This window comes from Staurois parvus, unplaced genomic scaffold, assembly GCF_062004578.1.
Source record: "Staurois parvus isolate SC_StPar_1 unplaced genomic scaffold, SC_StPar_1.0 ptg000058l, whole genome shotgun sequence".
NCBI classification, from domain to species: domain Eukaryota; kingdom Metazoa; phylum Chordata; class Amphibia; order Anura; family Ranidae; genus Staurois; species Staurois parvus.
This window is the reverse complement of record NW_028317854.1, coordinates 184,081-196,939: the sequence shown is the minus strand read 5'-3', so window position 1 is coordinate 196,939 and position 12,859 is coordinate 184,081. Positions and strand designations below refer to the sequence as shown.

The 12,859-nt window shown below is 42.3% G+C and overlaps 1 protein-coding gene across 1 annotated transcript in view; it reads left to right on the top strand.

Moving 5' to 3' along the window:
* Positions 1–12,859, top strand: part of VPS53 (VPS53 subunit of GARP complex) — a 212,940-nt gene that overhangs the window by 163,189 nt on the left and 36,892 nt on the right. The window contains exon 19 of the mRNA XM_089668435.1: positions 9,831–9,900. Within this exon, the coding sequence (XP_089524561.1) occupies positions 9,831–9,900 (70 nt within the window). The remainder of the gene's footprint in view (positions 1–9,830; positions 9,901–12,859) is intronic.

Sequence of the window (12,859 nt, the reverse complement as noted above, 5' to 3'; positions counted from 1 at the left end):
GAATGATGAGGGAAATTTTAAGGGACTATTTTTCTTTTTAATTGTATATGAATGTTGATTGTGAAGGGAGGAGATTGGCTACTTTTGTATACTTATTAATAAATCCATTAGAGACCTGTACCCCAAGATACAATTTTAGTAGGATTTTCAACTGTCCAAATAACTGCTTGCTTTTATTACTTCTCATGAGCTATCCCTTACAGCCGGGAGGGCAGACCATCTGGGAGGGGTGGTGAGGGTAGTGCAGGAAGGCCTAGACAGCTGGTGGTAGTAGGAGATTCTATAATGAGAAGACTGGTAGAATAATATGTTGCCAGGATCGCCTCAACCAAATGGTTTGCTGTCTCTCTGGTGCCAGGGTTCGGCATGTGGTGGACCGGGTTGATAAATTACTGGAAGGGGCTGGGCATGACCCAGCTGTCTTGGTCCATGTTGGAACCAATGACAGAATACATGGAAGGTGGAGGCTCCTTAAGAATCAATTTAAAGAACTAGGCTGCAAGTTGAAGGGAAGGACCTCTATGGTGATATTCTCTGAAAAGGAAATAAAGGCCACAAAAATTGAAAACGAATGACAGTTTGCAAAATATAGCAGGACCAACCTCCAAAAAAATCTTCAAATTTATTAATAGTAAAAAGGTCCAGTCCGAGCATGTAGGCCCTTTAAAAATAATCTAGAGTGGGTTACTGGGAATAAAGAGAAGGCAAATGTATTTAATACCTTCTTCAGTTCTTCGTATACAAAGGAGCATTGGGGAGCTCTTGTCCATAATGGGCATGGTATTGACACATCTCCGGATGATCCACATTGGCTCACAATTGATATAATCCAAAAATATTTAGACAGGATAAAGGTGAATAAAGCACCGGGACCGGATGTCATACACCCACACGGGTCCTTAAAGAATTGAGCTCTGTCATGTCAAAGCCATTGTTTCTAATTTTTAGGGACTCTTTAACCACTTGAGCCCCAGAGGATTTACCCCCCTTAATGACCAGGCCTTTTTTTGCTGTTTGGCGCTGCACTAATTCAAATGATAATTGCGTGGTCATGCAATGCTATACCCAAACAAAATTTACGTCCTTTTTTTCACACAAATAGAGCTTTCTTTTGGTGGTATTTGATCACCTGTGCGCTTTTTATTTTTTGCGCTATAAACAAAAAAACCACGAAAATTTTGAAAAAAAACAATATTTTCTACTTTCAGCTATAAAAAATATATCGTAAACTCAAAGTTAGTCATAAATTTAAGCCAAAATGTATTCTGCTACATGTTTTTGGTAAAAAAAATCCCAATAAGTGTATATTGATTGCTTTGTGTGAAAGTTATAGCGTCTACAAACTATCGTATAGATGCTGTAATTTATGCCTTTTTTTGCTATACAGCGCTGCACTAATTCAAATGATAATTGCACGGTCATGCAATGCTGTACCGAAACGAAATTTACGTCCTTTTTTTCACACAAATAGAGCTTTCTTTTGGTGGTATTTGATCACCTGTGCGCTTTTTATTTTTTGCGCTATAAACAAAAAAACCACAAAAATTTTGAAAAAAAACAATATTTTCTACTTTCAGCTATAGAAAATATATCGTAAACTCAAAGTTAGTCATAAATTTAAGCCAAAATGTATTCTGCTACATGTTTTTGGTAAAAAAAATCCCAATAAGTGTATATTGATTGCTTTGTGTGAAAGTTATAGCGTCTACAAACTATCGTATAGATACTGTAATTTATGCCTTTTTTTGCTATACAGCGCTGCACTAACTCAAATGATAATTGCGCGGTCATGCAATGCTGCACCCAAACGAAAATTACGTCCTTTTTTTCACACAAATAGAGCTTTCTTTTGGTGGTATTTGATCACCTGTGCGCTTTTTATTTTTTGCGCTATAAACAAAAAAAACACAAAAATTTTGAAAAAAAACAATATTTTCTACTTTCATCTTTAAAAAATATATCGTAAACTCAAAGTTAGTCATAAATTTAAGCCAAAATGTATTCTGCTACATGTTTTTGGTAAAAAAAATCCCGTGCATTAGCGGGCAAACTGGCGCTATCTAGGAGGGGCGCTAACACTATCGGAAGTCACCAGTGACACTAATACAGTGATCAGTAAAAATCTGTTCACTGTAATCAATGACACTGGTGACAGGGCAGTGAAGGGGTTAACTGGGGGGGGGCGATCAAGGGGTTAAATGGGATTTCTGGTGCACTAGCGGGCAAACTGGCGCTATCTGGGAGGGGCGCTAACACTATCGGAAGTCGCCAGCGACACTGATACAGTGATCAGTAAAAATTGGTTCACTGATCACTGACACTGGTGACAGGGCAGTGAAGGGGTTAACTGGAGGGGGGGTGATCAAGGGGTTAAACGGGATTACTGGTGTACTGGCGGGCAATCTGGCGCTATCTGGGAGGGGCGCTAACTCTATCGGAAGTCGCCAGCGACACTGATACAGTGATCAGTAAAAATCGGTTCACTGATCAGTGACACTGGTGACAGGGCAGTGAATGGGTTAACTGGGGGGGGGGGAGATTAAGGGGTTAAATGGGATTACTGGTGTACTGGCGGGCAAACTGGCCCTATCTGGGAGGGGCGCTAACACTATCGGAAGTCGCCAGCGACACTGATACAGTGATCAGTAAAAATTGGTTCACTGATCAGTGACACTGGGTGACAGGGCAGTGAAGGGGTTAACTGGAGGGGGGGGGGGCGATCAAGGGATTAAACGGGATTACTGGTGTACTGGCGGGCAAACTGGCGCTATCTGGGAGGGGCGCTAACTCTATCGGAAGTCGCCAGCGACACTGATACAGTGATCAGTAAAAATTGGTTCACTGATCAGTGACACTGGGTGACAGGCAGTGAAGGGTTTAACTGGAGGGGGGGGGGGCTATCAAGGGGTTAAACGGGATTACTGGTGTACTGGCAGGCAATCTGGCGCTATCTGGGAGGGGCGCTAACTCTATCGGAAGTCGCCAGCGACACTGATACAGTGATCTGTAAAAAATTGGTTCACTGATCAGTGACACTGGGTGACAGGGCAGTGAAGGGGTTAACTGGAGGGGGGGGGCAATCAAGGGGTTAAACGGGATTACTGGTGTACTGGCGGGCAAACTGGCGCTATCTGGGAGGGGCGCTAACTCTATCGGAAGTCGCCAGCGACACTGATACAGTGATCAGTAAAAATTGGTTCACTGATCAGTGACACTGGGTGACAGGGCAGTGAAGGGGTTAACTGGAGGGGGGGGGCGATCAAGGGGTTAAACGGGATTACTGGTGTACTGGCGGGCAATCTGGCGCTATCTGGGAGGGGCGCTAACTCTATCGGAAGTCGCCAGCGACACTGATCAGTAAAAATTGCTTCACTGATCAGTAACACTGGTGACAGGGCAGTGAAGTGTTAACTGGAGGGGGGGGGGGGCGATCAGGGGGTTAAATGTGTCCTAGAGTGTTCTAACTGTAGTGTAGTGCTTGTGTACTCACTTTTTGGATGTCTTCTTCTCTGTCTGGAACGGAATGTGTCCAGGCAGAGAAGAATGACATCATATCCTGCCCTGTGTATGTCAACACAGGACAGGATAGGACAGGGACCGATCATGTGATTTCAGCCAGAAATCACTGGCTGAAATCTAATGATTGATCCCTCCTGGATCAAATAGTGTCACCCGCGGGTCGGCGGGAGCGCGCGCGCGCGCCCCCTGCCGGCGAAAGTGTCGGGAGCGCGGAACCCATTTTTAAACGTGGTTTTGCGCTCCACTGCCACCCTGCACACGTATATACACAGTGGCAGGGCGGCAAGCGGTTAACCATTTCAATACCGGGCAATTTTACACCTTCCTGGCCAGGCCAGTTTTCACGTTTCAGCGCTCTCACAATTTGAATGACAATTGCGTAATCATACAACATTGTACCCAAACTAAAATTTTATCATTTTCTTCACACAACTAGAGCTTTCTTTTGGTGGTATTTAATCACTGCTGGGGTTTTTATTTTTTGCTAAATTAACAAAAAAAGACCAAAAATTTTGAAAAAAAAACACGTTTTTCTTTGTTTCTGTTATAAAAGTTTACAAATAAATAATTGTTCTTCATAAATTTAGGCCAAGATGTATTCTGCTACATGTCTTTGGTGAAAATAACTCAAATTAGGATGTATTATTTAGTTTGTAGGAAAGTTATAGAGTTCACAAACTATGGTATAGATCTGAAAATTGATCAATCCTGAAGTACTGACAGCCAATCTAATTTCTTGAGGTCCAAGAAAGTCAGAATAGTACAGATATCCCCAAATGACCCCTTTTTGCAGAGTAGACAGTCCGACGTACTTCATAAGAGGAATGGCGAGTTTTTTGAAGTTGTATTTTTTTTGTCATAATTTTTCGGGAAAATTAAAAAATTTAAAAAAAATTTTCACTATTTTTTTTTTTACATACTGTTACCAGTGCAGTACAGCATCATCATATAACTGGCATAGCGGTGAACAGGGACACTGACTGGTGATAGTATGAAAAAAAAAATATATATATATATATATTTTTTTTTTTTTTATTATTTTTAATTTTTTATTACATTTTTTTTATTTTTTTTTTAAAGATTTTTTTTCATATTTTACTATGACCAAAGTAGTACAATGTTACCATAGTAACATTGTACTACTTTGGGGAAGTGATCAGTATTTTTTTTTTTACACAATTTGCTTATAGCAAAGAATTACTTTGCTATAAGCAAGCATTTACCTGAATAACATGGATTCATTCAGGGTTTTTTTTTTTTTTGTGCTTAGCTGTGATTTGGCCACAGCTAATCACATGACATGTGCATGTGACCTGTTTGACCATTCACAGCTAGGCACTAGTATACAATGGATGGCATGAATGAAGCCATCCATTCTATACAACTGTCATGTGACCTGCTGTGATTGGTCACAGCAGGTCACATGGTACCGGCAACGGGGGCCGGTACTCAGATCTGTCATCGGCCGTGTCCGAGGTACACGGCCGGTGACAGGTTGCGCCGCTGCGCGGCTCTGCAACCGTGCGAACTGCGCATGTGCGGGAATACGCCAAATACCGTATTCGTATACCCCGGAAATCTACAGCATTTTTGCGGCCGCCAAACGGCTATAGGCCGGGCGGCTAATGGTTAATGACTGGCATAGTACCACTGGATTGGCGTAAGGCCAATGTGGTGCCAATATTTAAAAAGGGGTCAAAATCTTTACCAAGTAATTATAGACCTGTTAGTTTACCTTCTATAGTTGGGAAGATACTGGAGAGTTTAATAAAAGACAACGTAGATGAGTTGTTGCTGGAAAAAATATATTAAGCAACAGAAAGACAGATTCATGAAAGACAGAAGTTATCAAACAAATCTGATTTCTTTTTTTGAGGAGATGAGCAAAACCTTGGACAGAGGGGTGGCGGTGGACGTGGTATACTTGGATTTTGCAAAAGCTTTTAACACAATTCCCCACACACGGCTAATGTGTAAGGTAAAGTCTACGGGCTTGGAAAAATCTGTATGTAAATGGATAGAAAACTGGCTAAAAGATGGTATTCAAAGAGTAGTGGTTAATGATTCATAGTGTGAATGGTCTAGGATTGTAAGTGGTGTACCCCAAGGTTCAGTGTTGGGACCCTTACTTTTTGATATATTTATAAACTATATAGGGTCTGGGATTAAAACTACCATTTCAGGCTTTGCAGATGATACCAAGCTGTGCAGTGGAGTAACGTCCTTACAGGATGTCTTCAACTGACAAGCCGACCTCAATGCACTGTTTATTTGGGCAACTATGTGGCAAATGAGGTTTAATGTTGATAAGTGTAAGGTGATGCACTTGGGGACTAAGAATATGCATGCATCATACATACTAGGGGGGGTACAACTGGGGGAATCAATGGTCGAAAAGGATCTGGGAGTTCTGGTAGATCACAAGCTTAATAATGGCATGCAATGCCAAGCTGCGGTTTCTAACACGAGCAAAATCCTCTCTTGTATTAAAAGAGGCATACTGTAGACTGCAGAGAGAGAGCTATAATTTTACTCCTTTACAAATCATTAGTAATACCTGATCTGGAATATGCAGTTCAGTTTTGGGCACCAATTCACAAAAAGAACATTGGGGAATTGGAGAAAGTACAGAGAAGGGCAACCAAACTCATAAGAGACATGGAGGAGCTCAGCTTTGAGGAAAGATTAGAGGAACTGAATTTATTCTCTCTTGAGAAGAGGAGATTAAGGGGGGATATGATCAACATGTATAAATCAGTGGTTCAAATAGTGAACTCAGTGTAGAGCTATTCACCCTGAGGTCATCAGAGGACAAGGGGGCACTCTTTACATCTGGAGGAAAAGAAATGTAATCTCCAAACACAGAAAGGTTTATTCACAGTAAGAGCTTTGAAAATGTGGAATAGACTCCCTCAAAAGTTGGTTCTGGCCAGCTCCGTGGATTGCTTTAACCGGTTCGCAACCGCGCTGTAGCCGAAGGACGGCTACAGCGTGGTTGTGTAATCCTTGACGATGTCCATGGACATCATTCCAGTGCACGCACCCGGCGCCAACGGTGATCGCTGTGTCCTACGGACACAGCTGATCACGGGCTACGGTAAACGGCCAATCATGGCGCCCTTTTACCACGTGATCAGCTGTGTCCAATGACACAGCGATCACCAGGTAAATACAGTTGCCGGTTATCGGCTGCACTTTCCTCGCGCTGTCACAGCATGAGGAAAGTACTGCCGAGAACCAGCAATTGTCAGCAAAGGAATCGGCACTGATCATCAGGGCATTGATGATCAGTGCCACCCACCTGTGCCACTCAGCAATGCCATCCACCAGTGCCGCCTATCAGTGCAGCCTCAGCAACGCACATAAGTGAAGGAGCAAAATTACCTGTTTGCAAAATTTTATCATAGATACAAAGAAAAACTTTTTTTTTTTTTCAAAATTTTTTGCTCTGTTTTTGTTTATAGCGCAAAAAATAAAACACACAGCAGCGATTAAATACCACCAAAAGAAAGCTCTATTTGTCTGAAAAAAATTATACAAAATTCATATGGGTACAGTGTTGCATGACCACACAATTGTCATTCAAAGTGCAACAGCGGTGGAAGCTGAAAATTGGCCTGGGCAGGAAGGGGGTATAAGTGCCCAGTAGACAAGTGGTTAAAAAATGCCTGGATTCTTTCTTGGACACACAGAATATAACTGGATACTAACATTTATAGGTAAAGTTTATCTAGGGAATATCTAATTGCCTCTCAGGGGATCAGGAAGGATTTTTTTTCCCTGCAGGAGCAAATTGGATCATGCTTTGCTGGGGGAGTTTTTTTTTTTTTTTTTGCCTTCCTCTGGATCAACTGTGGGTATAGGATTATAACTTTTTTTTTTAAACAAAAAATAAAAAATTACTAAATATTGCACGGTCAACTGTTAATGGTATTATGACAAAGTAGAAGCAACTGGGAACAACAGCAACTCTGCCATGAAGTGGTAAGCCACATAAAATGACAGAGCGGGGTCAGCACATGCTGAAGTGCGCAATAGTCGCCAACTGTCTGCAGAGTCAGTAGCTAAAGACCTCCAAATTTCATGTGGCCTTCAGATTAGCACAACAACAGTGCATATAGAGCTTCATGGAATGGCTTTCCACTACCAAGCAGCTTTATCAAAGCCTTACATCACCAAGTGCAATGGAAAGCATCAGATGCGGTGGTGTAAAGCATGCTGCCACTGCACTTTAGAGCAGTGGAGATGTGTTTTATGGAGTGATGAATCATGCTTCTCTGTCTTGCAATTCAATGGACACATCTGGCTTTGTAAGTTGCAAGGAGAACAATACTTGCCTGACTGCATTGTTCCAAGTGTAAAGTTTGGTGGAGAGGAGATTATGGTGTGGGATTGTTTTGCAGGGGTTGGGCTTGGCCCCTTAGTTCCATTGCTTAGTTCCAACTCTTATGGCGTCAGCATACCAAGACATTTTGGACAATTTCTTGGTCCCAACTTTGTGGGAATGGCCCCTTTTTGTTCCAACATGACAATGCACCAGTGCACAAAGCAAGGTCCATAAAGACATGGAGCAAGTTTGGGGTAGAGGAACTTGACTGGCCTGCACAGAGTCCTGACTTCAACCCAATAGAACACCTTTGGGATCAATTAGAGTGTAGACTGTGAGCCAGGCCTTCTCGTCCAACATCAGTGCCTGACCTCAAAAATGCTTGTCTGGAAGAATGGTCAAACATTCCCATAGACGCACTCCTAAACCTCATGGCCAGCCTTCTCAGAAGAGTTTTATTTATTTTGTTACAGGTACTTATATAGCGCTGTCAATTTACACAGCACTTTACATCTATATTGTACATTCACAGTCCCTAACTCTCAAGGGGCGTACAATCTAAGGTCCCTAACTTACATTCATACATACACATACTAGGGCCAATTTAGACAGAATCCAATTAACCTACCAGCATGTCTTTGGAGTGTGGGAGGGAACCAGAGCACCCGGAGGAAACCCACGCAGGCACAGGGAGAACATGCAAACTCCAGGCATGTGGTGCCATGGTTGGGATTCAAAGCAACGACCCTAGTACTGCCAGACAGAAGTGCTAACCTTTTAGCCACTGTGCTGCCTATGCTGAGTTTGAAGCTGTTATAGCTGCAAACGGTGGGCCAACTCAATATTGAACCCTACGGACTAAGACTGGGATGACATTCAAATTCATGTGCGTGTAAAGGCAGGCGTCCCAATAATTTTGACAATATAGTGTATCATTAATTTACCTCTACAACAGAAAAGAAAAGGCTATACCAATGATCTGGAGCAGGCCTCACCTCAAGCCACTGCTTTCTTCTATAAAAATTCCTCAATGACTTCCTGGTAACTGTCTTACAGGATGACAGAGCCATTAGTAGAGTGAAGTAAGTTCTTCAGCAGCTGACCTCATTAAAATACAATGTGCTCTTGCCCCCCTCCTCCTGGAGATTGTGCCTGCCTACCTGTTCACTACCTTAGGTCAGTCCAAAGTTGCAGCGCTTTCTAAAACCAAAAATGAGGGAGACGTGGTCCAGAGAGGTAAAACGCAACCTATTCTTTGATGTAGTAAGGTACACATGATGGGATATTAAGTTTCCTGGATGGTCACATGATGCTACAGGAAGTCAGGGCTCAGAATGCATCTTTTGGAATTTTGAAAAGAGAGGGTGCAGATTGAAGGCTGCCATAGACTAGGTAAGTAAGAGATAAGCACATTGTGATGACCTGTGCAGAAAATACATTAGATAAGGCTTCTATTTATTGTGAAAAGTGACATTCTGCTTGAAAAGGTGAAGTTAGCCTCTAAAGAAAGCTAAAATAAGTACAGAGTCAGATACTAACTGTAGGAATAACTAGATTACAAGCTGGTGTTATATCTATCTGTTCAGCAGTAAAGATTTGTCTTAAAATATGTTTATATACAGAAGAAAAATGCAACATTCACTTCTAAAAGAATGAAATTATTCTGTTTACTTTATACGTAGCTGTATCAGCTAATGGACTAAAATTTACAGATACACTTTTTTTATAGTGTTTATTCAGCTTAGATGTCATTGACACCCATCAAAACTTTCAAAGCCTTACTTGTATGGTTCTCATCTGTAACTTCTGTAACTGTAAATATTCTGCAGATGTTAATGTGGTATTTATTTGCAAAGTTTGACATGAGCTTTCTTCTTCTTTTAGATGTTAATATTACATTTTTAGCTGTCTACACATTTGGTGCATTATTATCTTGTTTTACCCTTTATTTTTTTTTTTCAATATGATTCTCCTTTTCTTTCAGCTCTTTCATACCAAAATTCATCAACCACCTTTTTAAATGTAAACCTATCAGTATGGTGGGAGCTGAACAGGTAAGCAGGCCTAATAAATTATTTGAATTGATCACTGAAATATATTACTTCTTTAAAGATGTCCTTCCTTTGTGATTTAAATATAAGGCAGTGGGGTTACCAAAGTGTTTGTGCTCATAATAAAGAAGACTCTTGGCTGATGTTCTTTGTTTGATGGTAAAGGAGAGTTCCAGACTGCTAATTCTGTCACCTTTTCTGTTGCTTAAAGAGGATGTTGACACAAATTACCTAACCAATGAGAAGGCCTGAAGATAAGCCAAGGGAAAGCCAAAATGTTTGATTGTGCAGGTGCCACTCTATACAGTCTAAATACCACGTTATGATCTGGTAACTCACATATTATTATGCAGCATGCATTTGATCTTTCGTAAGCCTAAAAATTGTATACTTCAAAAAGTTAGGTCACACAGGAGGTGAAAATATTCCACTCCACCTCCTGTATGATAGCCTAGCTGTGTTTAACCTTGAACCATTCAGTATCTTCTTCCACGTTCGGATATACAATGTATAATAATTATTAGCATAGCTTTATCATATCTGATTTTATGAACTGTATGTAGATTTTGAAATTGGGAATTTGAGGGTCCTTTTACAGGTCAAGTAACACACGCTATCGGTATAGATTAGGCCTAAATGACTTTATGATATCACTTAGTCTTTTTGTAGGACATTTTATTGCATGCCAGGTAACCCTTAAAGACAATTATCCTGAGGACTGTAGTGTTTTAAAAATTATAATTCTCTTAACACATGTATGATGGGCTGGTTCCAAATCTCTGGATTTGGTGTGATTCTCTAAACTCCGGAAACACTTTGTAGAGATTTACTGCTAATAGACCTGATGATATTAAAATGACTGACTACTAGAAGGCTGCAGTATTCTGTTCAAGGTATTCTGTGAAGACATTAAATTAGTTGATTAAAGATTTAGCAATTGACAGGTGCAGACTAAGGCAGACTATATATTATGCAATTTTCTTTCCTTCAACCATATTGCTTGATTCTCCCATCAACACAGTCAGTGTTGATGGGGGAATCCCTCCCGCAGGTCTATAATGTTCTACTGGCATTCAATGCTGGAGGCTGTAGCTGCTGGCAGTGATCAGGCAAAAAACCCGACAGGCTGGATTTACTGAAGTCCGTTGATAAATCGACTTCAGCACAACCAGCCTGTCAATAGATGGATCAAAATTAGACTGTTCCTGCTGATCCAGACCAATTTCAATCCATCTATGGCCAGCATCAGGGCTGCCATAAAGGGGGGACATATGTATGGGGTCGTCTTTAACATGGGGCAAAAGGGGCAAGCCCATTCGTTGTGGGGCTCAAAGCAGCTGCCCCTTGAGCCCACGCTGCACGCATAGTTCCCACCGTTCTGTCTCTCTCCTGACTCTCTAGGACATCTCCCCCTCCCCCCATAATTTTCCACCCCCGTAGCTGTCTGTCCATTCGTGGGCACGTAGTGTGTCATCTGGACCTGCCCCCTTTGATAAGTCAGGACAATAGGTTCCAGCGGGGTGAGAGATTTGCAGCAAGAAGCTTGAGTTTGGAAGTGTTATTGATCAGAGATGAATGTCTGGAGAGAGCGAGGTGAGCCCCGGGACCAAGAAGGAACCGTACACTGAAGTATATCACCTGGATCAGGGCTGTACTGAGGGCACATTAGGGATAGAAGAACTACAGAGGGAGGAGGACACTTCGAGAGAGGGCGACATAGCGGGGAGATAAGACTGGAGGATGATGACATGGAATGGAGGACATGTGATGGGGAAGGCCCGGGAGGAAGCGTGCATGTGATGGCTAAGATGAGACTGAGAGAGGAGGACGTGGGACGGGGGAGATGAGACTGGAAGAAGAGAACGTGATAGAGGTGATGGGATTGGACGACATGGGATGGGGGTTGGGAATGAAGAAGATGGGACTGGAGGAGGAGGACATGAGATGGAGGACATGAGATGGAGGAGGAGGACATAGGACTGGAGGAGGAGGAAAACATGGGATGGAGGATATATTACGTGGGATGGAGGCTATATTACGTTTTAAGAGAGCTAAAATAAAAGTAGATGCACTGAAGGAGACTTCAGGTGGGAAAGCCAGTGGGCAGGCTCTGGGGAATGTTGGTGGTCAGGCTTAGGGAGGGGTTGCCTAAAGCTGTATAAGGGCCCCCAAAATTTCTTATGGCTGCTCTGGCTACCATAAGTAGGTTTTATAATCCTACTGTAAAATTTGTGTACTATAGGTCTTGGAGATGCATTCCTAAGTTTATAGCCATGTTCTGGGAGTGTGGTCACTCCTGGCTGTGGGTGAGGAAGTTGGGTGTTTTCCTTTCTAAAGACTGCCACTGTTAACTTGCAAATTTTACAACAACAAAACCGCCCTGTATTTGCCCACACAGTTTTCGGATGCCTAATCTACATTATTATTATTATACAGTATTTATATAGCGCCAAAAAGTTTGCTCAGCGCTGTACATTATAGTGGGGGACAGTACATGAGACAGTACAGTAACAATACAATACACGAGGGGTTCGAGGGCCCTGCTCCTTGGAGCTTACAATCTAGGAGGGAGGGGATAGTGGTACAGGAGGAAATGGCTGTGGGGGATGGAGTGGTAGGAGGAGTGGAGGAGATCGGCTGTTAGGCGAGGGTGGGGTAGGCTTCCCTGAAGAGATGGGTTTTCAGGGTGTGCCTAAAGGTGAGGAGGGTAGATTACAGTCTGATGGATTGGGGTAGTGAGTTCCAGAGGATGGGGGAAGACCTGGAGAAGTCCTGGAGTCGGGAATGGGAGGAGGAGACCAGGGAACTGGAGAGTAGGAAGTCTTGTGAGGAGTGAAAAATACGTGTTGGGTGGTATTTGGATATCAGGTCAGTGAGGTAGTTTGGGGCAGTATTATGAATAGTTTTGTACGTCAATGTTAGTAGTTTGAATTTTATGCGTTGGGCAATCGGAAGCCAGTGG